Source organism: Chelon labrosus, assembly GCF_963514085.1.
Source record: "Chelon labrosus genome assembly, chromosome: 14".
Lineage (NCBI taxonomy): Eukaryota > Metazoa > Chordata > Actinopteri > Mugiliformes > Mugilidae > Chelon > Chelon labrosus.
Genome location: NC_140347.1, coordinates 566,549 through 591,820, shown reverse-complemented (window position 1 = coordinate 591,820; position 25,272 = coordinate 566,549). Strand labels below are relative to the sequence as shown.

General features: G+C 41.5%; 1 protein-coding gene across 1 annotated transcript in view; it reads right to left on the bottom strand.

The window, feature by feature from the left end:
- LOC311499743 (uncharacterized protein) overlaps positions 1-25,272 on the bottom strand; it is a 233,054-nt gene that overhangs the window by 125,018 nt on the left and 82,764 nt on the right. Inside the window, exons 11-13 of the mRNA XM_084560864.1 lie at positions 11,195-11,368; positions 10,899-11,072; positions 9,671-9,844 (exon numbers count right to left, since the gene is read on the bottom strand). Of these exons, the coding sequence (XP_084416990.1) occupies positions 9,671-9,844; positions 10,899-11,072; positions 11,195-11,368 (522 nt within the window). The remainder of the gene's footprint in view (positions 1-9,670; positions 9,845-10,898; positions 11,073-11,194; positions 11,369-25,272) is intronic.

The following is a 25,272-nucleotide window of genomic DNA, read 5'->3' as shown; positions in this document are numbered from 1 at the left end:
TGTGTGTAAAAGGAATGGTTCTTTATTCAAAAACAAAATACTAATGATAACTAAGGCAGCTGGTCACAAAACTAAACCCAACCGACCACGACCGACAGCCACAAACAAACTAAAGGCGCCACCACACCTGGGGGGAAAAAGAACACACGCAAAAGACCAAGAAAGATTACTACTGTCTTTTCCACAGAACAGATTATTCAGTACTTCACCATTCAGAGATCCAACAAACAAAGTCAACCTCATGCTTCCACCACTGTGGTCCACCATCTCTCTCTCTCTTTGCCGCACCTCTCCTCCACTCTTTAACCAGGATCAGCTGATTACCTGAGTGGAAACTGCTGCTGGTCGGAGGAGGGGCGATCACCTGGAGGAGGAGGAGAGTGGGAGAGAGAGAGGCACAAACGCACCAAAACAACCATAGAGGCACTAGGGCCGTAACAGTTATCATTCATCCCTAATATTAATTAAAGCTGTGAGCAGCGTTGAACGGGCCGTCCCACCCCAGGCCCGTCCCCACGCCCGTCCCCACGCCCGTCCCCACGCCCGTCCCCACGCTTCCACCAGGTCTTCTCTACCAGTGAAGAAGAGACGTTGAGCCGTGGCTCAGAGCAGAGGAGAGAGAAAACTTGATCAGTAAATACTGAGGTAAAGCAGCCTCCAAGTCTCAGAACGTGGTCAAGCCAGCCTCCACGTCTGAGAACGTGGTCAAGCCAGCCTCCAAGTCTGAGAACGTGGTCAAGCCAGCCTCCACGTCTGAGAACGTGGTCAAGCCAGCCTCCACGTCTGAGAACGTGGTCAAGCCAGCCTCCAAGTCTGAGAACGTGGTCAAGCCAGCCTCCACGTCTGAGAACGTGGTCAAGCCAGCCTCCACGTCTGAGAACGTGGTCAAGCCAGCCTCCACGTCTGAGAACGTGGTCAAGCCAGCCTCCAAGTCTGAGAACGTGGTCAAGCCAGCCTCCAAGTCTGAGAACGTGGTCAAGCCAGCCTCCACGTCTGAGAACGTGGTCAAGCCAGCCTCCACGTCTCAGAACGTGGTCAAGCCAGCCTCCACGTCTGAGAACGTGGTCAAGCCAGCCTCCACGTCTCAGAACGTGGTCAAGCCAGCCTCCAAGTCTCAGAACGTGGTCAAGCCAGCCTCCAAGTCTGAGAACGTGGTCAAGCCAGCCTCCAAGTCTGAGAACGTGGTCAAGCCAGCCTCCAAGTCTGAGAACGTGGTCAAGCCAGCCTCCAAGTCTGAGAACGTGGTCAAGCCAGCCTCCACGTCTGAGAACGTGGTCAAGCCAGCCTCCAAGTCTGAGAACGTGGTCAAGCCAGCCTCCAAGTCTGAGAACGTGGTCAAGCCAGCCTCCACGTCTGAGAACGTGGTAAAGCCAGCCTCCACGTCTGAGAACGTGGTCAAGCCAGCCTCCAAGTCTGAGAACGTGGTCAAGCCAGCCTCCACGTCTGAGAACGTGGTCAAGCCAGCCTCCAAGTCTGAGAACGTGGTCAAGCCAGCCTCCACGTCTGAGAACGTGGTCAAGCCAGCCTCCACGTCTGAGAACGTGGTCAAGCCAGCCTCCAAGTCTGAGAACGTGGTCAAGCCAGCCTCCAAGTCTGAGAACGTGGTCAAGCCAGCCTCCAAGTCTGAGAACGTGGTCAAGCCAGCCTCCACGTCTCAGAACGTGGTCAAGCCAGCCTCCACGTCTGAGAACGTGGTCAAGCCAGCCTCCAAGTCTGAGAACGTGGTCAAGCCAGCCTCCACGTTCTGAGAACGTGGTCAAGCCAGCCTCCACGTCTGAGAACGTGGTCAAGCCAGCCTCCAAGTCTGAGAACGTGGTCAAGCCAGCCTCCAAGTCTCAGAACGTGGTCAAGCCAGCCTCCAAGTCTGAGAACGTGGTCAAGCCAGCCTCCACGTTCTGAGCTTTGTCCTTATTTGAAGCGTTACGGTAAACGTAATGAAAAATATAAATAAACAACAAAGAATGAGTAATTATTAACTGCAACAATGTTAGAATGAATTACATTAAAACACTCATGCTTGTTAGGTTAAATGGTGATTCTAAAAATCCTTCTTCTGTGAACGACGGCACTTGACCTCAGTTCATTGGATGAGGCCACATTTCATCTGGAGCTTATTGATCTCCAAACAACCTCCCTATGTGCTGACGATGTTTCCCTCCACCTACAAGTCACCTTTTCTTCTATGAATGACATTAAGACGCACGAGAGGAATCACCTGACGCACAATAATCTGGAGAACTGCCTGTGGGTTAAAGTCACAGACGCATTAAAAAAATTAACGCATTTAATCGCAGTTTGCATTCCAAACAATGCGGAACGTTTGTTAGTGCAAGATTTCCTGGTACACCACTTACACTGATGCACACGTCAGGGCTCGGCTAACGGCTAACGGCTAACGGCTACCAGAACGGAGGAATAGCATGAAAGCAGAGGACTGATGGAAGGTACCACCGAAGCATAGACATACTGTATATACACAGACTTTTGGGCGTTACCCTTAGTAATACACTTTCGTGGTCCGACCATATCAATCAAATTGTCGCTAAGATGGGTAGAAGTATCGCTGCTGTTAGGAAATGTGCTACGTATGTAACACCTGCAATTCGCAGACAGGTAGTACAAACATTGGTGCTGTGTCATCTGGATTATTGTTCAGTTATTTGGGCTTCTGCACCCAAAGGTTGAGCTTACAAAATTACAAACAGCTCAAAATGGGGCAGCTAGACTTACTCTTGATTGTTCTTACAGATCGAGTGTGGACCGTATGCATTCTTGTCTTGGATGGCTGAAGGTTATTCATAGATTATCCAGCAGTTTATTGTTATTTATTCATAACAAGTATCCTACAGCTCTTTTTAAGCAGATTGGTTATAATGCTGATGTTCACCACTACAGTACCAGAACCTCAACTCAAGGTCTACTTGCATTACCACGACCAAGAACTAATTCAATGAAAAGCACTGTTGTATACAGAGGCATTTCATTATGGAATACTCTTCATTTAAATATTAGGACTACTCCCAGTAAAAGAAACATGTAAAGTCACTTTTTAGACTTAAGAGTTAATCTTTCAAGCTATCAGGTTGAGAACTTCTTATTCTTTTCCTTTTTCCTTTCTTTTATTGTAACTGGATCTGCGTATGTTCAGTAACTGGTTCTGTGTACTGTTATTTTATTTTTTATTATTTTGAGAATTTTCTTTTCCTTTTTCCTTTCTTTTATTTGTAACTCAATTTGTGTATGTTTTGTAACTGGATTTGTGTAATATTATTTTACTTTGAACTTTTGAAAAGGACCCCAGGAAGACTAGCCTGGCGTTTGTGCGTCGGCTAATGGGGATCCTCAATGAACAAACAAACATACACAGACGCCTCATTGAGCGGGTTGGTCCGTTGTTGCGATACGTCAACGTCGCCGCCATATTGGGGGTGGCGGCTCTGTCCCTCGAACCAATACGAGTCAATGGAATGAACTTTATTAAGCGTCTTCCACAAAGTGCTGTAAACATTTACACATTCACACATTAACGTATATATTCAGGAAACCAATAGGAACCTAAAACAATATCTGTAACATTAACTACTCAGTAATCAGACGTTGTTTTTAGTTCCTATCAGTTTCCTCAATATATACGTTGGTGTGTGAATGTGTAAATGCTTATAGTACTTTGTAGAAGGCGCTTAATAAAGTTCATTCCATTGACTCGTATTGGTTCGTGGGACAGAGCTGCCTCCTCCAATATGGCGGCGACGTTGACATACGGTCCAGCGCTCAATGAGGCGTCTATTATATATGTCTATGCCACCGAAGCACTTCAACACTACGGTGCCATCTAAATGGAAAGCATGTTGCAGTGAGCACAGAAACGCTAGCAATCCCCGTCCGAGTACAGACAAGACATGTTGGCAGCCCAAACTGTTTTATTTGTTTGTTTGTTTGTTTTGTTTTTTAACCATTTAAAACCATTTCTTTTTCCACTGTTTTGAATTGAAATGCAATTAAATGCATTTTTCCAGACATCAAAAGAGCTTGAGTTTACAATATTCACGTCTGTGTCTATTATTTGATTCAGTCGTCCACTAATATCCATTTAAACTGAAAAATGTTGCTTTTTGGGGCAAATATTGTTATGAGATTAAAATGTGATTAATCAAGACTAATTAATTACAAACCCTGTAATTAATTAGATTAATTATTTTAATCGAGTCCCACCCCTAATTTAAATAGTAATTTATTTTTTCTCTTTCTCCTTTTTTTGCTCTGTAATTTCAGGATGTCCCACGTTCCCACCACAAGCTGGTGTCCGTCCGGAATCAAGAAAATTCTGCTTTGATTTTATTTTATTTATTTTTATCTTTTCTAAATAAAAGGTCTGAATTCTCTGACATTGTTGTTTTTCTGATAGTAAATAATTTATTTTTTTCTTTTAAATCAGATTTTCAATGTCATCTGGAGGGCCAGATATTACTGGAGGCGGGACAATGCGCTGGGATGTTTACAGACAACCTCTTTCCACTTTCTGAACCTTTTCTTCTAATTCCAGTTCTGGAGTTGGTCTTCCGTGTTTTATTATTTGAAGTTTTTCTGTGAAAGGCCGCCTTGAAAAAGCCAAGGCGATGCTATCAAGCTAGCCACAACGCCACTCTCGTCTGCCGCCATTTAACTCTGAGCGGTTGAGTCCACTTATCTGTTTATGTATCATCTGATTGTCTGTACTGTTCAAGTTTTCAATAAAGGTTTGCATTAAAAAAAAAATCTGAGCGGTTGAGTCTAACCACTCTGCTGAGATTCCGATGTTGGGACTTCAGGAAGGCCTACGATCTTTTGTTTTAGTCCCGCCCACTTGAAATCAAACCGTGATTGGTCAATTTGCCCGTCACTCTCCAAACCAGAACACATAGCTCCGCCTTCCCCGGGATTCGTGAAGTCCTGACCAATTAATGAGCCAGCTGACCGGGCCTTGACAGAGACGGACGATTCTGATTGGATAACATGTTTTCAGGACAGTAACCCTTTCATTGCTGATGTGAACTTGACAGTAAACTTTAGAACATAGAAGAGAGAAAATGGATTAAATTAAAATAAATGAGATAGAAACTTAAAATATATATATTAGTTTTTATTTAATACTATGTTTTGGTCCAAACTTTTTTAGGCCTTGTGCTAGATAAACTGGTTCACTGCACCTTTAGAACAACAGCGCTGTCTCTTTCAGAAAGACGGTAGTGTTGAGTTGTTGTTGAAGTTGTGCGTGGCTGTGGATGTGTGCTGCTGAACTGAGGACATGTTGTAAATATAAAGTAAAATAAATAAAGATGAAGGTTTGTCTTGCTGTTTGTGTTGGAGGTGCAACAGATAAATGTTTCAGACTAACATCTAAAACATTTTCTTCAATGGCACACGATCTACCCGCACTACCTTCTTGATCTACCGGATGGTGATGGACATAATGGGCACCCCTGCTTTATACATTACATGCCACATACATAACCCAATTTAGCTGCTAAACAATATCCCAGTTAGTAATTAGCATTAGTCTAAAAAGAGAAATATAATACCCTAAATACTAGACATATCAACTAAACATAAACACATGTCAAGCTTATTTAAAAACCTCTAAAGCATAAATACTCATTCACAGTACCTGGAAAGTGCAGATGTAAATGTCTTATTCTCCCGCGGTTTCACTAACAATGGGGCTCAGAGCTCCCCCTCCCGCCACTGCGGGTATTACACATCAAATCACGCCATCTCTCAGAAAAGGACCAACAGCTGGGTGGGCGGTGACGGTATCAACTATGAACCTAGCTAGTTCCCGCCTCCTCGGCACGAGCTGAACAATAAATCTAATACAGCAAGAGAGGCGGGACTTAAGACGAGAACAGCCAATCATCAGCCGGTGTCAGTTTGAAGCAGCAACGGGAGGGAGGGGGGAGGAGTCAGCGGCAGCGAGCGCAGACACAGAGCGGCCTGAGAAACTGAGCGACTGTAGTGAGGCGTTTGAGCGGAACTGCTCAGAAACTGTAGAAAAGGTTTGGGTTTGAACCCTCTCACCGGGAAAACACCCACATCCACCACGGATGCGACGCCCCTGAATGGGGGGACGGATCGGGGTCACTATGAATCCCCCCCGTCCTCAGCGCTATCTGCGCGCATGCGTGGATGACTTGGTTGTACTGATTTCTCCACCTCCGCCATGTTTCAGAACAACGTTAGGGTCTCTCCGATGGTCTTTCCTCTACGTCCGCTCCGCTCAACTCAACTTTTTTTTTATACAACAAACATCTCCGTGGCATAATAATGGTGCGACACAACGAATCGATAATGAAATTCGTTGCCAACTCTTTTAATAATCGGATTTTAACGATTCGTTGTTGCAGCTCTAGTTACCGCTACGTCATTCTTTCAGGCACAAAATGGCGGCGGAGCGGTGCCTTTGAACTTACAGCTCCGTCTTTGACACTAAATAATTCAACACTTTTCCTCTGACACAATATACATTCACTCTCTGGTTACATTCACAACAATAATTCCTTAATAAACCGGATAATATTAACTAGCTAACAGTTTATGTTCATTAACTTTAGCTCTCCGCTAGCGCTCAAAACGGAAACAAAAGCACAATAAAATGAGGTCAAACTCACCAAAACCGCTGTGGCTTATTTTTAATATGCTCTTCATCAATCCCCGACCAGTTAGGTGTTGTTTTACAGGTCCTAGATCAACTTTTTATCAAATATTTACTCGCTAATGTCCGTTTGTCTTCTCTGCTTTCTTCTTCTACGTCTTTTCTGTGCAGCATCACTTCAGTGCTGCCCCTAGTGTCTGAAAGAGGCACTAACTGTAAATAGAGACTTTTAATTGTCTGCATTAAATTACTGTTGGTTAACATTTTAGACCTTGATGAATTACATGAAAATATTTTAACTTATTTAACTATTGCATCTTAATGAATTATTTATTCCTGTTAATATCATATTTTAATGTTGGTTCCACAAACAAAGAAATATCACTACCAACCAACAATCTAGACATCAGATACCTGGCCTAGTCAACAGCAGTATGCAGCATGTCATTGGGGTTTTCAAGTGGGCACCTCCCTTCACCCATGTTTGGTTAAGTTAGGCCCACGACACCTCGAGAAGGCTTAACAGTGACTTCCAGCGTCCTGGAGTCACCCCCCTCCACGCTGCCACTGCACAACCCCGTTTATCTCACCACTCAGTGACTATCAACAACTAATATTTCAATCATTAGCCTAGTCCTTTTATGAACCACGACCCAAACAAACAAATCTACCAACATAAATAACAAAGAGCATAGGCTCAGGAACAGATAGAAGAAGAGGATCCATCTGAGGATTTTAAAGAACAGAGCAGGTGGCTCAGCTTGGTGTACACCAGTGACGTGTGATGAGGTTCATGACAGATTTACAATCATGAACCCAATGGAAGAGCTTCAATCAGTGGCGTCGTTAGGCCTGTTTTAGGGGGGCTGAAGCCCTCCTGAAATATTCTTAAGCCCCTCTAAATAGTTTGGTGTTGTTTTAATTATTTTATTTTATTAATTTATTAATTTATTTTACAAAAAAATGCCAACATATTCAATATAAAACGTCCAGCATATCAGTTTAAATAAATAATCATATAACCTGTCATTAAGGACTTAAATGTGATCATATCTCTGTCAGTTTCCCTTCACTTCGTAGTGTACGGTAGAGAGAGCCCCTTTGGTACCTTGTTATCAATCCATTCCACTTGTTCAGAACAACCTCATGACTGATAATCCAGTCCACGTTTCCCTGAGACCTTGCTTGAGGCTCGGTACCCGCAGCCACACAGAGCCCAACAGAACACCGTTAGGAGAAGAACATGAATGGATGGATGGATATAAGAAAGTTTTTCATTAAAGTAAGTATTCATCACTGCTGGTAGTAACAGTTAGTTAGCTCCAGCCTCCAGCTAACAGCAGAAAGTCCCATGTAATTAATGAAATGCTCCATGTTTGACAAATAAAAACCTGGCTTACACACTACAGACAATCTCTGCTCACGTCTTACCTTTGTTGTTTGGGGTCAAAAGTTACATTCCAGCTGTAAAAGAACGCTGCTACTTAGCTAGCTAGCTATAGCTAGTTAGTCTGAAATCCCCTGTGAAGGTCCTGGTTGTTTCTAGAGTTCAGTGTGACTCTCTTTACCATATCTTTGGGGTGACTTCCTTCTGGAGCATCAGCTGTGTTTCTCACTTTACGCATGGATGCACACCGTGAAACAGGAGCTGAGCTCATTCACGTATGATTATCATCAGCAGATAATAATAATAATAATAATTACACTAATAATAATCACTCCACCAGCCTTATTGGCCTGTAGGAGTCAGGGCAGAGGAGCACAGTGAGTGAGAGGGGAGACAGTCTTGCAGTCATGTCAACTGAAAAAGCCGAGCTTCAGCATCTGAGTCACAACAGAGTGATAGACTGATTTACCACCTTAAAAACAGACGACATTCTTTGATGCTTCCACCAAGTAACTTGCAGTTGTAGCCATTTTTTTTCTTGTTAATGCTGTAAACATTCTGCTACTGTGCAAAGCTTTGTTTATTGTTGTACTGTATTAAACAAACAGAGTGATAATAAATACTAATAAATAACTACTCACACTAACTGGTTACGTTTCATATCTCAATGAGTATTCTTTACACAGGTATAAGGTTCATATTAATGCGGTTTCAGACACTGAAGTGGCTGTTCACTAAAGCTGTACACAATTTCTTACGACTACCCGACTGTTATTCTCCAAACTTTACACGGGAGAGCTCTGTCACGCTTCCACCTAGCGCAGCGCCATAACCAGAAGTCCAGCACAAACTGACACTTTGATGTTTTATCATCATTAGTCAAACTTACACTTCCTCAGACCAGGTTTTAACCACTGCTCTCCACCATGGTCCATCCTGGAGGAAGAAACACAGTCAGAATGATTTTCTATCCAACATGAGTCCTAACTGCTGTTCAACATGAAGCAGAGTTCATCAGTTTATCAGTGAGACACAAAAACAGACTGAAACTCATCAGTATAGACTGTCTCTGATGTTTCACTGTCTGACATCAACAGTTTGACCAACATTCACACATCAACAACTAAACAGTTTTCAGACTGTTCACAGATCAGTCTAACCTCCACATTCAGTTGATTGTGTTCATTTACATATTCCAGATAGAGGATCTAATGATGTAAAGTGCTTAGTCCATATCAGAAAAGACTGTATTTGAAAGTTAACCCTGAGATAAATCTTTGAGGTTACCAGAGAATAAAGGAACCAATAAAGGATTTCAGCAGCAGCTTATTTGTAACATGTCATTTTATCACTGTTTATAAATCTGCTCATTCTTTCTGCCTTAAATGTAGAATACTTAAGTTGAAAGTGTCTTTTAAAAGAAACAAAAGTTGAATCCAAAGTCTTGGACATATTAAAATTCTCTGAAGAATCACAGTCACAGAAGATTATTCTCTCTACACTTTACACCAACAATCCATCCATCAACAGTTGTTGATATATTTCACTAAAACCTAAAACTGTAAACCAGCTGATAGAGGAGGGTTCATCCTCTGAGATTTACTGTGACTCCAAAGAATTTAGATATTGGACAAGCTCCTGTTGTCTGTCCATACCTGAGAGTGTCCAGTCTCCAGAGTGGATCCTCCAGTCCAGCAGACAGCAGCTTCACTCCCTTGTCTCCTGGATGGTTGTAGCTCAGGTCCAGCTCTCTCAGATGGGAGGGGTTGGAGCTCAGAGCTGAGGCCAGAGAAGAACAGCCTTCCTCTGTGATCAGACAACCTGACAGACTGGAGATAGAAAAATATCAGAAACTCAAGAAGAAGAAGGAAAATCCTCCAGATGTTGAACTTCTGCACCAACATGAACCTAAATCAGGATTTAACTGATCAACAACCAGCTGTATCCTGACCTGAGAGTTTCCAGTTTACAGTGAGGACTCTCCAGTCCAGCAGACAGCAGCTTCACTCCTGAATCCTGCAGGTTGTTGTTGCTCAGCCTGAAACATTAAACGTACACAGCCAGAAAGAGAGCCTAAACATTCAGAGTCATAAAGAAGTATCTTCAACAACAACAAAAACTAGGAGTCCTGGAGTCAGTCTGGATAACATGAAGAGTCAGAAGACACTGAGACAGACAGAATCCACAGAAGAACAGTGGAAACGTTCTCTAAGATGCTAAAGCAACCAACTTGATAAGTTACTGAGAAACTGAGCACAAGTGCTGTAAACACTGATCACACAAAAACTGATTTGATTCAGTTTGTCTTCTGTTCAATACATTTTGTATCAAGTTATATATAATTCAACCAAAGCTGAAAGTAGGTTTTAACTAGACTTAACACTTTAAGTCTTTAACTTTGATTTCTGATCAACAAACCGACTCTGTCTCAGTGTTGTCATTGTTTCTATCAATATCCCTCTTTCCACATTAATTTCAGTGATATTATGTGAGTGTTCTTATGAAGGAACCACACGCTGTACTAACCAACCTGACATCAATCATGGTGCGTTCATAGTCCACAGCTGTGAGCAGTGTTCAGACTGTTGCAGCCTGTAAACAGTCACTGTACTGTTCTAACTTCATCTGATCCTTGAAGAGTTTTCCTTCAGTGAGATAGCATCTATGCTAGCTAACCTGAATCACCTGGAAGAACAATATCTGGAACAGTCTCCAACCCTCAGTTCTTTCAGATTCAGATCTACAATAACTTCATACTAGATCTGTGGAATCCAAATAATGAAGTAGTAACCTAAATCCATGTTTAATAGGTTTTATGTATTAATACCATCCAAATAACCAACATTTGAAATGAAATTTATGAATCAGTATCTTAATACCAACCTGAGAGTTTCCAGTTTACAGTGAGGACTCTCCAGTCCAGAAGACAGCAGCTTCACCCCTGAATCCTGCAGGTTGTTGTTACTCAGGTCCAGCTCTCTCAGATGGGAGGGGTTGGAGCTCAGAGCTGAGGCCAGAGAAGAACAGCCTTCCTCTGTGATCAGACAACCTGACAGACTGGAGATAGAAAAATATCAGAAACTCAAGAAGAAGAAGGAAAATCCTCCAGATGTTGAACTTCTGCACCAACATGAACCTAAATCACGATTTAACTAATCAACAACCAGCTGTATCCTGACCTGAGAGTTTCCAGTTTACAGTGAGGACTCTCCAGTCCAGCAGACAGCAGCTTCACTCCTGAATCCTGCAGGTTGTTGTTACTCAGGTCCAGCTCTCTCAGACTGGAGGACTGGGAGCTGAGAACTGATGACAGAGCTTCACAGCTTCTCTCTGAGAGGTTACAACTGCTCAGCCTGAAGAAGAATCAACATCAAATGTTTTATTTGTCATTTACTAAATTAATCATGTTCCAAATAGTTCCTAAATCCACCTACAGAGCTTTGTTGGAGGCTTTGACCACTGGCAGCAGCCTCAGAAGAGCCTCCTCTGAAGCAGAGTATTTCTTCAGGTCAAACACATCCAGATCTTCTTCTGATGACAGTAAGATGAAGACCAGAGCTGACCACTGAGCAGGAGACAGTTCATCTGTGGAGAGACTTCCTGATCTCAGGGACTGTTGGATCTCCTCCACTAGAGAACCATCATTCAGTTCATTCAGACAGTGGAACAGATTGATGCTTCTCTCTGCAGACAGATTCTCACTGATCTTCTCCTTAATGTACTGGACTGTTTTCTGATTGGTCAGTGAGCTATTTCCTGTCTGTGTCAGCAGGCCTCGTAGGAGAGTCTGATTGGTCTGCAGTGAAAGACCCAGGAGGAAGCGGAGGAACAAGTCCAGGTGTCCATTTGGACTCTGTAAGGCCTTGTCCACAGCACTCTGATGGAGACGTGTTAGTTCAGGTTTGTCTCTAAAGATTTTAGACTTCAGAGATGTTGTTTGTTGTTCTTCCATCAGGTTGACATCAGAGTTGATGAAGGTCAGATGGACATGAAGAGCAGCCAGAAACTCCTGAACGCTCAGATGGATGAAGCAGAACACCTTGTCCTGGTACAGTCCTCTCTCCTCTTTAAAGATCTGTGTGAACACTCCTGAGTACACTGAGGCTGCTCTGATATCGATGCCACACTCTGTCAGGTCTGATTCATAGAAGATCAGGTTTCCTTTCAGCAGCTGATCAAAAGCCAGTTTTCCCAGAGACTTAATCATCTTCCTGCTCTCTGGACTCCAGTGTGGATCTGTCTCAGCTCCTCCATCATACTTGACCTTCTTCACTTTGGTCTGAACCACCAGGAAGTGGATGTACATCTCAGTCAGGGTCTTGGGCAGCTCTCCTCCCTCTCTGGTTTCCAACACATCCTCCAGAACTGTAGCAGTGATCCAGCAGAAGACTGGGATGTGACACATGATGTGGAGGCTTCGTGATGTCTTGATGTGGGAGATGATCCTGCTGGCCTGCTCCTTATCTCTGAATCTCTTCCTGAAGTACTTCTTCTTCTGGGGGTCAGTGAACCCTCTGACCTCTGTCACCATGTCAACACAGTAAGGAGGGATCTGATTGGCTGCTGCAGGTCGTGTGGTTATCCAGAGGCGAGCAGAGGGAAGCAGTTTCCCCCTGATGAGGTTTGTCAGCAGCACATCCACTGAGGTGGACTCTGTAACATCAGTCAGGATCTCAGTGCTGTGGAAGTCCAGAGGAAGTCGACACTCATCCAGACCGTCAAAGATGAACACAACCTGGAACTCTTCAAAGCTGCAGATTCCTGCTTCTTTGGTTTCAGTAAAGAAGTGATGAACAAGTTCCACCAAGCTGAACTTTCTCTCTTTCAACACATTCAGCTCTCTGAAAGTCAATGGAAATATGAAGAGGATGTCCTGGTTGGCTTTGTCTTCAGCCCAGTCCAGAGTGAACTTCTGTGTTAAGACTGTTTTCCCAATGCCAGCCACTCCCTTTGTCATCACTCTTCTGATTGGTCCATGTCTTCCAGGTGAGGCTTTAAAGAGGTCTTCTTGTCTGATGCTTGTTTCTGGTCTGTGTGGTTTCCTGGATGCTGTTTCAATCTGTCTGACCTCATGTTCATCATTGACCTCTGCAGTCCCTCCCTCTGTGATGTAGAGCTCTGTGTAGATCTCATTCAGAAGAGTTGAGTTTCCTGCTTTAGCAATCCCCTCAAACACACACTGGAACTTCTCCTTCAGAGTAGATTTAACTTTACGTCCACACTCTGCAGCAGGAGTTCCTGAATGAACAAGAAATATAATGAATCAGTGAACTCATTCATTTTAATAACATTCACATGTGACTGTTTTCAGTCCAGAAGAATTCATAGATGTGATTCAGATGTTTTCATCATATAAACATCAGAGTCTAGAAATAGAAACTTCTCCCATGTTTCCTCCATTTCCTCTTTCCATCAAGTTAAAGCTGTTAAATCATCTTACTGCTCTGCAGACAGTCAGCCAGCTCCCCCTGCCTCATTCTCCTCAGGAAGTTCACTGTGATCTTCACAAATAAATCTCTGCTGTTCCTCTTCTGCTCTTCATCCTCACCCTCCAACACCTCCTCATCCTCCCTCTGACTCTCTAAGCATTCTGAGTAATCTGGACTCAGAACCTTCTGGATCTTCTTCAGCTCGTTCTTCATAAAACTGATCATGTTCTCCTCCAGCAGCTGGAACAGAATAATAATCCAACTTAAATGATCAGAACACAATCATGTTGATCTGAAAGGCTGCTTGTTGACAGCATTCAACATGAAGACTTCTCCAACCAGAATGCTAGTTTGTGGTTGTTGAGGTTAGCAGTAGTAGCTGTGATTGAACATTTACTCACCATGAATATGGAGTCCAGGTCTTTGTGATGATGATCACTGGAAACCACTGAGATCTGCTGCTGAAGTCTGTGGAGAAACATCTTTGATTCAAACTAACTTCTTTAACAAACACACTTTGGTGATGATCATCATTTTATTGATGCCACAAACACAAGATGAGAACAACAAACACTGCTCTGATTACTGAATGTGGTCTGATTACACATATCTGACTAAAGCGTAAATGTGGAATCTTATGATACAAACTGATGATGTTACATGACAGTTTGAAAATGTAAGAGGAATCATAGGCAGGTTGGAGAATTGTTCATTCAGGTAGGAGGGAATAACTGCAGGATTCCATGAAGACTGGGCAGGTTGATGAGACCACGACAACAGATGTAGTATAGAGCTCTACGGGAAACACACCACTCCAGGCCAGAGATACTCACAAGAAGAGGGGGGAAGACACAGCAGTAAACATTCTACATAGTAATAGCACAGAATTGTATGACTAGTAGTAGATAGGAAATTAGAGGGCAAGAGCTCTGTGCCAGAGAAAAGAAAGTGGCACAGAAAACAGAAAACTCATTCTTTCTTACCCTGGATCATCAGACTGTTGTCCATGTTTGAAGTTAAGAGGTTCACCTCTGGACTGATCACTCTTCATGGACACACAGCTGTATTCAGGAGAATCCCGTTTCTGTTGATGGATCCTCCTACAAACACAGGATATAATATGTCCTCAAGACTCATCTTTGACTCATTTAGTTAAATAAAATTTAATTTAGAATTCTCTCCAAGAAGAAGACAACATTTTCTACAGTTGACATCACTCCAACCATACATGTGTCCTTCTTGACTTAGCTACCACATATTTCTATATAATCAAGGTTTTTACAAGCCAAGGCTCGGCTGTGTCATGTTTTCTATAATGTCACTATTGAGGCCTTTCTATCCACAGAGAGGATGGAAAGCAGATCATTGAGCTCCTTGAAAGGAACAACTCCTGGTTCAGATATGTGGACGAGTCCTTGGTCAAAATTAAAACCCAAACAAAGTTGTTGTTCAGTGCAGAGAGGAGTGGTCTGACTTGTATCTAGGGTATTACTAAACAACATGGAGCCTTCTTCCTGTGGATCCACCACTGCTTGGTGCTATTTCCTCTAATTGAAGTTTTTACATCCAACTATGTGAAATTAGACATAGATCTTGAAAACATATCATTTATATCTTGTCTTTCTTTCTCATTGAGCAACATTAGTGAAGATTTTAAAGGTTTTACTTTATAACCAGAGATATTACCATGGAATACCTTCGTTAGCTTTGGTCTCATGAGTGCACAAAAATGGATGAATGGATGAAGGTGATGTCCAGATTAAGGACACATTAAGACTTCCAGTTAGATCAACACCAGATAGTACTATAAGGTATTATTCTGGTTGTAGTGTTGAGTGCACTGTGGTCTCAGTTCAGACCTGATGCTAAAATGTGTGTGATACTTTATGTACCTTCAGTTTTCTTACCTCTGATCAGCTGACTTCTGTCCATGTTTCAAGTCAACAGGTCGACTCTTAGACTGATCAGTCTCCATGGACACAGCTGGACACAGGAGAGTCTTGATTTCCTACAAAAACAAGAAAAAGAGTTTAACAGTCTGACATGTTCCTTAAAAACTGTTCTGAGTGAATGGTACGTTATAAAGGATCTCATCTACTCAACACAGGGTTATATTTTAAATTGTGTTCCAAGTCTGGAATCAACAATATATTTATTATAGTCCTTAGATTTGGTGCAATAACCTCAGAATCTAAAATCTCAAGATGACGTTTCATCTCAAAGTGGTGTACATGACCTCAAATGTGTGACAGTCAAAATATTGAGTTTATTCCTTTAATGTTTTTACATACTACCTGAAGTAGACACAAATTCATCCGCCCACTACACACACCGGGCGGATAGATCAGCTGATGACTCCAGCAAGACCAGTGGCGGAGGTTTGTGCATTTATGTCAACAAAGCTTGGTGTACGGTAGGGCTGGGCGATAAAACGATAACGATATCTATCGCGATACACACGTGATCGGTATCAATAGAAACTACGTTCTATAGAGTGTTCGATAATTTCACTAGTTAGAGAAAAATAGAAAGAAAACCCTGAGCCAGAACTGCAAGTCATTCTGGGGGATGTAGGCAGAGGAAGGGCTTTAGCCTCTCGACCTATCACGGCCCAGCTAAGCCAGGTTGGTGGCATCAGCAACAACAACAACAAAGAACAGTGTGGAGTGAAAGGAGAATATGAGTGCGACAGCGTGAGAGGAAATTGTAGATAAAAAAGGAAAGGTCACGTCACCAGTTTGGCAATATTTTAGTTATTTTAAGTCAGACAAGAGTCAGACCGAGTGAACATATTAATTGGCTCGTCTCTCTTGATTAGTAGTGTAAGAGTCGGTTAAGAGTCGGTTAAGTTTTGTTTATCTGCCGGCCGAGTGAGTGGCTGCTGACTCGGTTAAGCAGGGATCTATGAGCAGCAGTTATGTGTCAGTTAAGTTTAGTTTCTCTGCGTATTGTGCTAAGTGAGTGAGTGTCTGAGTGCCTTAGTTTGCTAGTGGTCAAGTCAGGTAGTATGTTTTGTTTCTCTGCCAAGTGAGATGTGAGATGTTTGAATGGAGCAGTTTATTTATTATATATCAATCAAACGTGGTAGGACTCAACTGAGCCGGTTAAATAGACTCTAGATTCATGATTCTTGAGTCGTCTTTGATGGCCGGTTATATGAGCCGAATCTTTTTTTCCACCGCTATATTAATTAAAAATGAATGAAAATTAAATGCTATTGAATAAGTCATTGTTATCATTTTAAAAACATTAAAGTGACGGGTAAAAATGGGTTATGATGGGATATTCATGACCTGTCAGTCAAAATGACAGACAACGAAAAAGTCTAGCTCAACATCTGATCTAGAGGTACACGGCAGCAGAGCCATACGACAAAACATCAAAGCGATATAAAGAAATAACGGATGCAGTGGCGTATCATTTAGAGAAGGACATGCTCCCCCTCAGCACAGTTGAGAAGTCTGGGAAGAAAAGGTTAAAAAAATGAATCAATAATTATCGATATCGACTGATATGAAACACTTATATCGAGATACATTTTTCAGCCAAATCGCCCAGCACTAGTGTACGGAGTCTGTTACTCTTGGAAGCCACTGCTCAGCTGACCTGGAGTTTCTCATGGTTAAGTGTAGACCTTTCTATCTACCACGGGAATTCACATCCACCATCATCACTGCTGCTTATGTTCCATCGGATGCTAATGCTAAGCTCGCAATGAACGAACTTTATGCGGCCATTAGTTAACAACAGATTGATCACCTGGAGGCTGCTTTTATTGTTGCGGGTGATTTAAATCACTCAAACTTAAAGACTGTGCTCCCCAATTCCACTAGCATGTTTCCTGCCACGCCAGAGGAAACAAGATTTTGGACCATGTTTAAACAAACATGGCTGGTGCTTACACCGCGACCCCCCTCCCCCACATCGGACAGTCAGATCACCTTTCTTTGTTCCTCACCCCCAAATGTTCACCCCTCATCAACCGTGTCAGGCCATCAGTGAGGACCATCAAGGTGTGACCAGCAGGGACAGACTCTGTACTCCAGGACAGGTTTCAACACACGGACTGGAGTATGTTTGCTTCTCAGGCCACCTGTGGCTCACACTTGGACATTGACAATTATGCCTCCTCTGTTATGGACTACATCACCACCATCATCGATGACGTCATGACAGAGAAGTAGATCACCACGTACCCCAACCAGAAGCCATGGATGAACAAGATGGTGCGGCTCCTGCTGAAGGCCGTAACACTGCCTTCAGATCAGGGGACGCACAGGCCTACAGCACATCCAGGGCAAACCTGAGGAGGGGCATCAAAAAGGCCAAGCACTGCTACAAGCTGAGGATAGAGGGTCACTTCTCCAACTTAGACCCCAGACGCATGTGGCAAGGCATCCAGGCCATCACCCCACCCCCTCAGCCATGGACATCTCCTTCCTGAACGAGCTTAACAACTTCTACGCTCACTTTGAGAGGAGCAACGCAGACACCACCAACAAGACGACACTCCCTGCTAGAGCCCGACCGATAAAGGATTTTGATGTGTGTGCGCATGCGCGAGTAAGTGAGCAGCAGGTGATGTCGGGTGGCAAACTTTATTAAAATACGGGAGAATTATATGTATTTTTCGCGGATTGAAGGTAGAATTCAATTAAGAAACATTTTTGATTTTGAATGGGCCAAAGTTAAGTTGGCGTTACGCTCCAGTGGTATACTTTTGATCTGTTTGTTTCCTTTGATTGATGGCGACCGACGCAACAAAGACGCCGGGAGTTTCAAAGAAAAAAAGATTTGAGCCCCCAAACAAACGTCTTAACTTGGAATTAGACAGCAGTCCGGATAATTCTTTTTCACTTACGCCCGATATGGAAGGAATCTTGTGCGATATAAATGAGAAATTAAAGAAACTTGACAAGTTGGACTCAATGTCGGACGATATCAAAGATTTAAAAGAGACTGTGGTTGCAAATGGGATATCACTGGAGCAGACACGCAAGGATCTGGAGTCTGTGAAAGAAAAAGTTAAGAAGGTGCAGAGGTCTGTCAGAGATGTTACCAGGGAAAACATCAAACTGAAGGAGAAAATGCTGGAGATGACCGCGCGCTCAATGAGAGACAACTTGATATTCAGCGGTATCCCCGAGAAGAAGGATGAGAATGTGAGCGATGTTCTCAAAGCCTTTTTTACCAACGAGCTGGGTATCAAAGAGGAGATTGTTCAGCGGATTACTTTCCTCAGAGTGCATAGACTCGGCCCGGCAAGACCCAAGAAAAGATCCTATTCGAACGTTGCGGCGAAGGAGCAGGCCAAACCAAGAGCCATCATCGCCTGCTTCGAGCAGTAAACGTACAGAGAGATGGTCTTCGGACTAGGGCCAAAGCTTAAGGGAAAAAACTTTGGCATTAACCAGCAGTACCCTGTGGAGATTGTGGACAGACGTAAAGCACTACTTCCCATATTCAAAGAAGAGAAAAAGGACAAAAAAGAAAAGGGCAGGGTAAGACTTGTTGCTGATAAACTATATATCGACGGCGAATTATACAAAGACATAACAATCACACCATGGCTCTTTTTATTGGAGCCGAGTGATGATGATGATAATTAAGATGAATCAAAATGAATTTGAATTGATCTCCCTAGAATAAGTTCTGTTGTTGTTGCCACTGACATAGCCTACTTTGTGGTCTTTTAATATGTCAATTATATGGTATGTTCCTTTTAATTTCTTTTTGTTGTTTTTTTTGTTTTGTTTTTTGTGTGTTTCTGCATACATAACATTTTGCTTTCAGAATAAGGCCACTAAGATTAATAAACTCCCATTGGCAGGAAAGTTATTTAATGAGTTAAAGCATTATGAGTCCTGAATCCCTATGTATTGCCAGTTATAATTGTAATGGACTGGCTAATGATATGAAAAGAACTGAAATATTTACTTGGTTAGCTGAAAAAAAGGACTTGGATATAATTTGTTTACAAGAATGCCATTCTACTCAGGATGTTGAAGAAAAATGGAGGCGAGAATGGAAGGGGTCTATTTACTTTAATCATGGAGCAAGAAACCAGAAAGGAGTGTTGATATTGTTTAGAGAGCATCTTGAAACTTGTGTGCATAAAATAGAACGGGATATGGATGGTCGTATAATCATTTTAGATGTTGAAATTGAAAGTAGACGTTTCTGTTTGCTCAATATTTATGCTCCAAATGATAATGATCCAACTTTCTTTGATACTGTTTATAACATGATTCGAAATTATGATATTCCTGTAATTCAAGCTGGAGATTATAATATTGCCCTCCAGCCCTCCAAAGACAGGGCCGGAGAGGCCAGGGACTGTCATGGACAGAAAAGACATGCTCTTACGTCTATGATGTCTGCAATGGATCTTATTGATGTTTGGAGATTAAAAAATCCGGATTTAATTAGATATACTTGGCGGCGGAATGTTTCTGCAAGTAGAATAGATTTTTTCTTGATTTCTTTCTCTCTTATAGCAAAAGTTACTCAAGTAACAATTGCTGAAAGATTTAGATCTGATCATCATCTTATTATATTAAAATTTAAGTTTGCTGACATTGACAGGGGTAAAGGCTATTGGAAATTTAATCAATCATTGTTAGAAGATGGAAATTTCATTGTTAAAACGAAGCAATTTATCTCAGATTTTTTTCTTTTTAACACTGGCTCAGCAAATCCACACAATGTATGGGATGCATTTAAATGTGCTTTTCGAGGCCATGCTATAAAATTCTCCTCATGGAAGCATAAACAAACCTGTAACAGAGAAAGAATTCTATTAAATGAGGTGCTAAACATTAAAAATCGCTTGGATGCAAATAGATCTGATTGCATTGAACAAGATCTCCAAATATTAGACGATAAAGAAAAAGAATTAGAGAGATTCTATCAGAATAAAATCAAAGGAATTATATATAGAAGTAAAGCTAAATGGATGGAACAGGGTGAAAAATGTAATAAGTGTTTTTTGCAACTTCAAAATAGAAATTATCCCAGAAAGAATATATCAAAAATTTTGAAAGATGATGGAACGAATGTTATTTCAACTAATGGCATTCTAAAAACATTGATGGAGTATTATAATGGGATTTTTAATGAAGACACACCTCATTCATCTCATCTTACATTAGCTGAGCATATGGAAATGTTTTCCCAACCCTGAACTTACCAGTGCTCAACAAAAACTATGTGAAGGTCTTATTACTGAGGAAGAGTTATATGATGCCATTTGTTCCTTTGAAAATGGGAAAGCACCAGGTCTAGATGGAATACCGGTGGAGGTATACAAAACATTCTTTATAGAAATCAAAGTTCCTTTGCTGGCATGCTACAATTTCTCTTTTGAGATTGGTTGTCAATCAAATTCTCAGAAAGAAGGTTTAATTTCATTACTTTTGAAACATGATGCAGAGGGCCAGGAAAAAGACCCTGTGAAGTTAAAAAATTGGAGACCTCTAACACTCTTATGTTGTGATACTCGTATTTTGGCCAAATGTTTAGCACTTAGACTAAAAAAAGTAATTCAGGACTTAATACATTCAGATCAAACTGTTTTTTTAAAAAACGCTTCATAGGCGATAACATCAGACGCCTCCTTGAAATAATGGATTATTATGATAAAGAAAATTTGCCCGGCCTGATATTTATAGCTGACTTTGAGAAGGCATTTGATACAATAAATTGGAATTTTATATATCAATGTCTAAATATTTATAATTTTGGTGAGAGTTTTATTAAATGGACTCATGTGTTGTATCAAAATCCTTGTAGTAAAATAATTAACAATGGGCACATTTCTGATACAATTACCCTATCCAAAGGAGTGAGGCAAGGCTGCCCCCTTTCAGCGTATCTGTTTAATCTTTCGATTGAAATGCTGGCCATTAGAATAAGAAATAATAAAGCTATTAAAGGATTAGACATAAATGGGTTAGAATCAAAGTCTTCCTTTTACGCAGATGATGCTTCCTTTTTTTTAAAACCAGATGTTCTGTCATTAAACTCCCTTATTGCAGAACTGGATTCCTTTGCTTTACTTTCTGGATTAAAGCCAAATTATGACAAATGCTCTATTCTTAGAATTGGATCGTTGAAAGGTTTAGATCAAATTTCCTGTAAGGTGCCTATTAAATGTTCTGATGGCCCTGTTAATCTTTTAGGAATACATATACCTGTAGATAAAAAGCTCCTTGTACAGATCAATTTTGAGCTAAAACTTCAGAAAATGAATAAAATTCTCAGGCCTGGAGAGGTAAATATCTCTCGATATTTGGAAAAGTAACAGTAATTAACTCATTAATACTTTCACAATTTACATACTTACTGCAAGCCTTACCTTCACCTGATACAATGTTTATAAAAACATATGAAAAAGTAATATTCAGTTTTATGTGGAATGGTAAAACTGATAAAATAAAACGCACATATGTGTACAATACACGTGACAATGGAGGTTTAGGGCTGAAGAATCTTGCGACACTTGATATAGCCTTAAAAGGTGCTTGGATCCAACGATTATATAATAACCAACACTGGTTTTCATCTAAATTATTTATAGCTCAATGTGGCACATCAATAGGTAAATTATATCATTTTTTCCAACTAGGCCAGAAATCAAAAGTAGGCTTGAACCAGTTTTTTCCTAATCTCTCCCCTTTTTTCAGAAACTCTTTGTCTATGTGGTTTTGCTTTCAGTTTTCTATGCCAAATGATATATTGGAGATTAAACAGCAGTTATTGTGGCTTAACTCCAATATTTGCATAGACAAAGAACCTGTATATTGGCAGCCATTTTTAGATAACAATGTACTTTTTGTAAGTGATATATTGAATGATAAAGGAGAACTTCAGAATCAGAATCAGAATCAGAATCAGCTTTATTGGCCAAGTATGACACATACAAGGAATTTGACTCCGGCACCTTCCTCTCTAGTACTCAAGCATCATAAATAAGATAAAAATAAAAAAAAAATAAAAAATAAGATAAATAAGATAAAAATAAAATAAATCTTCAAATTGTACACATAAAAACAGGATAATATATACACCAAACTGGGGTTATTGTACAGTGAGTATATACAAAAATAGTTTATTGATCATGTGTATGGACTCACACTCTGTGACTACTCAGAGTTCAACAGAGCGACAGCCCAGGGGAAGAAACTGTCCTTGTGTCGGGTGGTTTTGGCGTACACCGCTCTGTAACGCCGACCTGAGGGGAGGAGTCTGAACAGATTGTGGCCAGGGTGTGAGGGGTCTGTGGTGATTTTTCTGGCCCGCTTCCTGACCCTGGACCGGTACAGGTCCTGAATGGAGGGAAGATCGGTACCAATGATCCTCTCTGCAGACCTGACTGTTCTCTGCAGTCTGTCCCTGTCTTGCCTGGTGGCGGATCCAAACCAGACAGTGATGGATGTGGTCAGGACAGACTGGACTATAGCTGTGTAGAAGATGGTCAGCAGCTCCTGAGGCAGGTTGAACTTCCTGAGCTGACGCAGAAAGAACAACCTCTGCTGGGCCTTCTTCCTAATGGAGTCAATGTGGGAGGTCCACTTCAGGTCTCGTGAAATTGTGGACCCGAGGAACCTGAATGAGTCTGCAGTTGGAACTGTCCTGTTTAGAATGGTGAGAGGAGATGTTGATGTGGGTCTCTTCCTAAAGTCCACTGTCATCTCCACAGTCTCCACAGTCTTCGTAACTATGAATCCTTTATTTCGATATATGGAGACTTTTGTCCAAAACTACAGTATCTGCAGTTGTTATCAGCAATCCCTTCAACTTGGAAAAAAAAACTACTTAATTTAAATGCAAACTTAGGTGTCTGCCGTCCGGCTATTAAAAATTATAAATGGTTGGGGCATAGAAAAGTAAATTTTGATATGTACAGCTTCTTTTCATCCTTTAAAAACACTGCAGTTTCTCCATATTATTTTCAAGACTTTTGGGAAAGTATTTTTGATACTCCACTTCCTTGGTTGAATGTCTTTAAGAATCTTAGCTAATTACGTTACGTTGTTACAGTGTAGTTGACTGACTGTCCTTTTAACTTTTGACAATGTGACTGAAGTATTTCTTTAATAGCGTGACAGTTATAGCAATGAGACGTATCATCTCTCCTTGGCCTGTTATATTGAAAATGTATGTTTTACAATTTGCAGTATGACGTTATCCATTGCTAAATTATGGCTCATCATAGACTAGCTAACCACAAAGCTAGCTAATGCCACTATCAGTGGAAGACCGCTAACGTTAACATTAATGAGCTTGGAAACCACAACGAACTTATTCTGCCTAAATAAAGTACTGTAATGATTACTGTATTTATAACTAGCATATCTCTAATTACAGTCCCTGCATTGTAAAATGTAAGTTAGACTTGCGAGGAGTGAACATTTAGACATGGAGAAAAAGTATCAAACGTAGCTTGTGCATAAAAGTTAGCTTTTCTTTTACACGTGTGTGAAATCCAATGACGCCAAGTGTGCGTTGCAGACTGTCGTTCAGCCGCAGCATTAACGAGTCACATAATGGATTTAGATCGCTAAATAGTAAGTTTTAGAAGGCAGGCAGCAACTGATTTTTTGTCATTAACTAATAATGTTTTAGAAACATGATGAATGGTTCCAATGTAACACATTTTTCTTTTTTGAAAATAAAAAATTTTCCAAGGAGCACCATAATGTTTAACAACATATTTTTTTCTTCATGCAAACCCCAAATTATATTGATTATTGTTATTGGTAAGTCAAGTCCTTGCTCAGACAGCCAAGCTGCCACCTTACGCCAAAAGAGCATGACATCTGGACAGTACCAAAACAAATGCAAGGTGTCTTCCTCTTCTTCACCACAGTATCTACACATACTATCTTCAGTTATTCTCCATATCTTTAGCATTTTCTTTGTTGGTAAAATCTTGTAGAATATTTTAACTTGAAAAGCCCATGTAAGAGCAGATTATGGTGATGTTGACTGTTTGTAGTGAGTCTGATGGTAATTGGCGGTCTTGCCTATATAACCTAGGAACCTTTGTGTCTAGGCAGGTGTTCCCAATCGGAAGAGGAAAAACAGTTTTTGACCGCTATTCAGCTATTGTGCTCGACGCATGTTTTGCTTGATTAAAGTGTGATCTTCAAGTTTAAGATACGAAATAAATGGATTTTGTGCATCGCAACTGAAAATCAAGTGGACTTTCATTCATCAGTCGTGGAAAGTAAGCGCGTCAAGAATGTTTCCTGTTGAAATGCCTCAGTGGCTTAAAGCATTGGCTTAGCCTCTACAATTCAAGTCAAAAACTGTTGTCTGAATGGTTGACAACAATATACTGGATTTTTGTCGCGGTAAATGGTGGACACGAGGAAGACAGAGCCAGGGTGGAGGCTTTGTGCGATAATCGGCGCATCAGCTGAATGTCACCAGCTCACCTGCCGATTGGAGACAGCGGTGAGAGGAGACGCCGGTGAGGGGAAGCCAGGTGAGGAGACGCCGGGAGTGGAGACGCCGGTGAGGGGAACCAGGTGAGGAGACGCCGGGAGTGGAGACGCGGGTGAGGGCGCCGAGAAGACTTCACCAGCCGCAGCTTTTGATGAAGATCTTCAGAAATAGGTATGGTAGCGCTACCACTAGTATAGATGGCCATCTAAATCTAAAAAGTGTGCACACATAATGGCGTAATTCCAATGCATTGGTTGCTGAAGTGGAACAACTTTTGACTGGGTTTTGATTGACATATTGTAGACGATCGGACTTTAAATGGAGGATTTAGTGGTTAACGTTGACACGTCGTCAGGTGTTGATGTGCCAGATGCTGC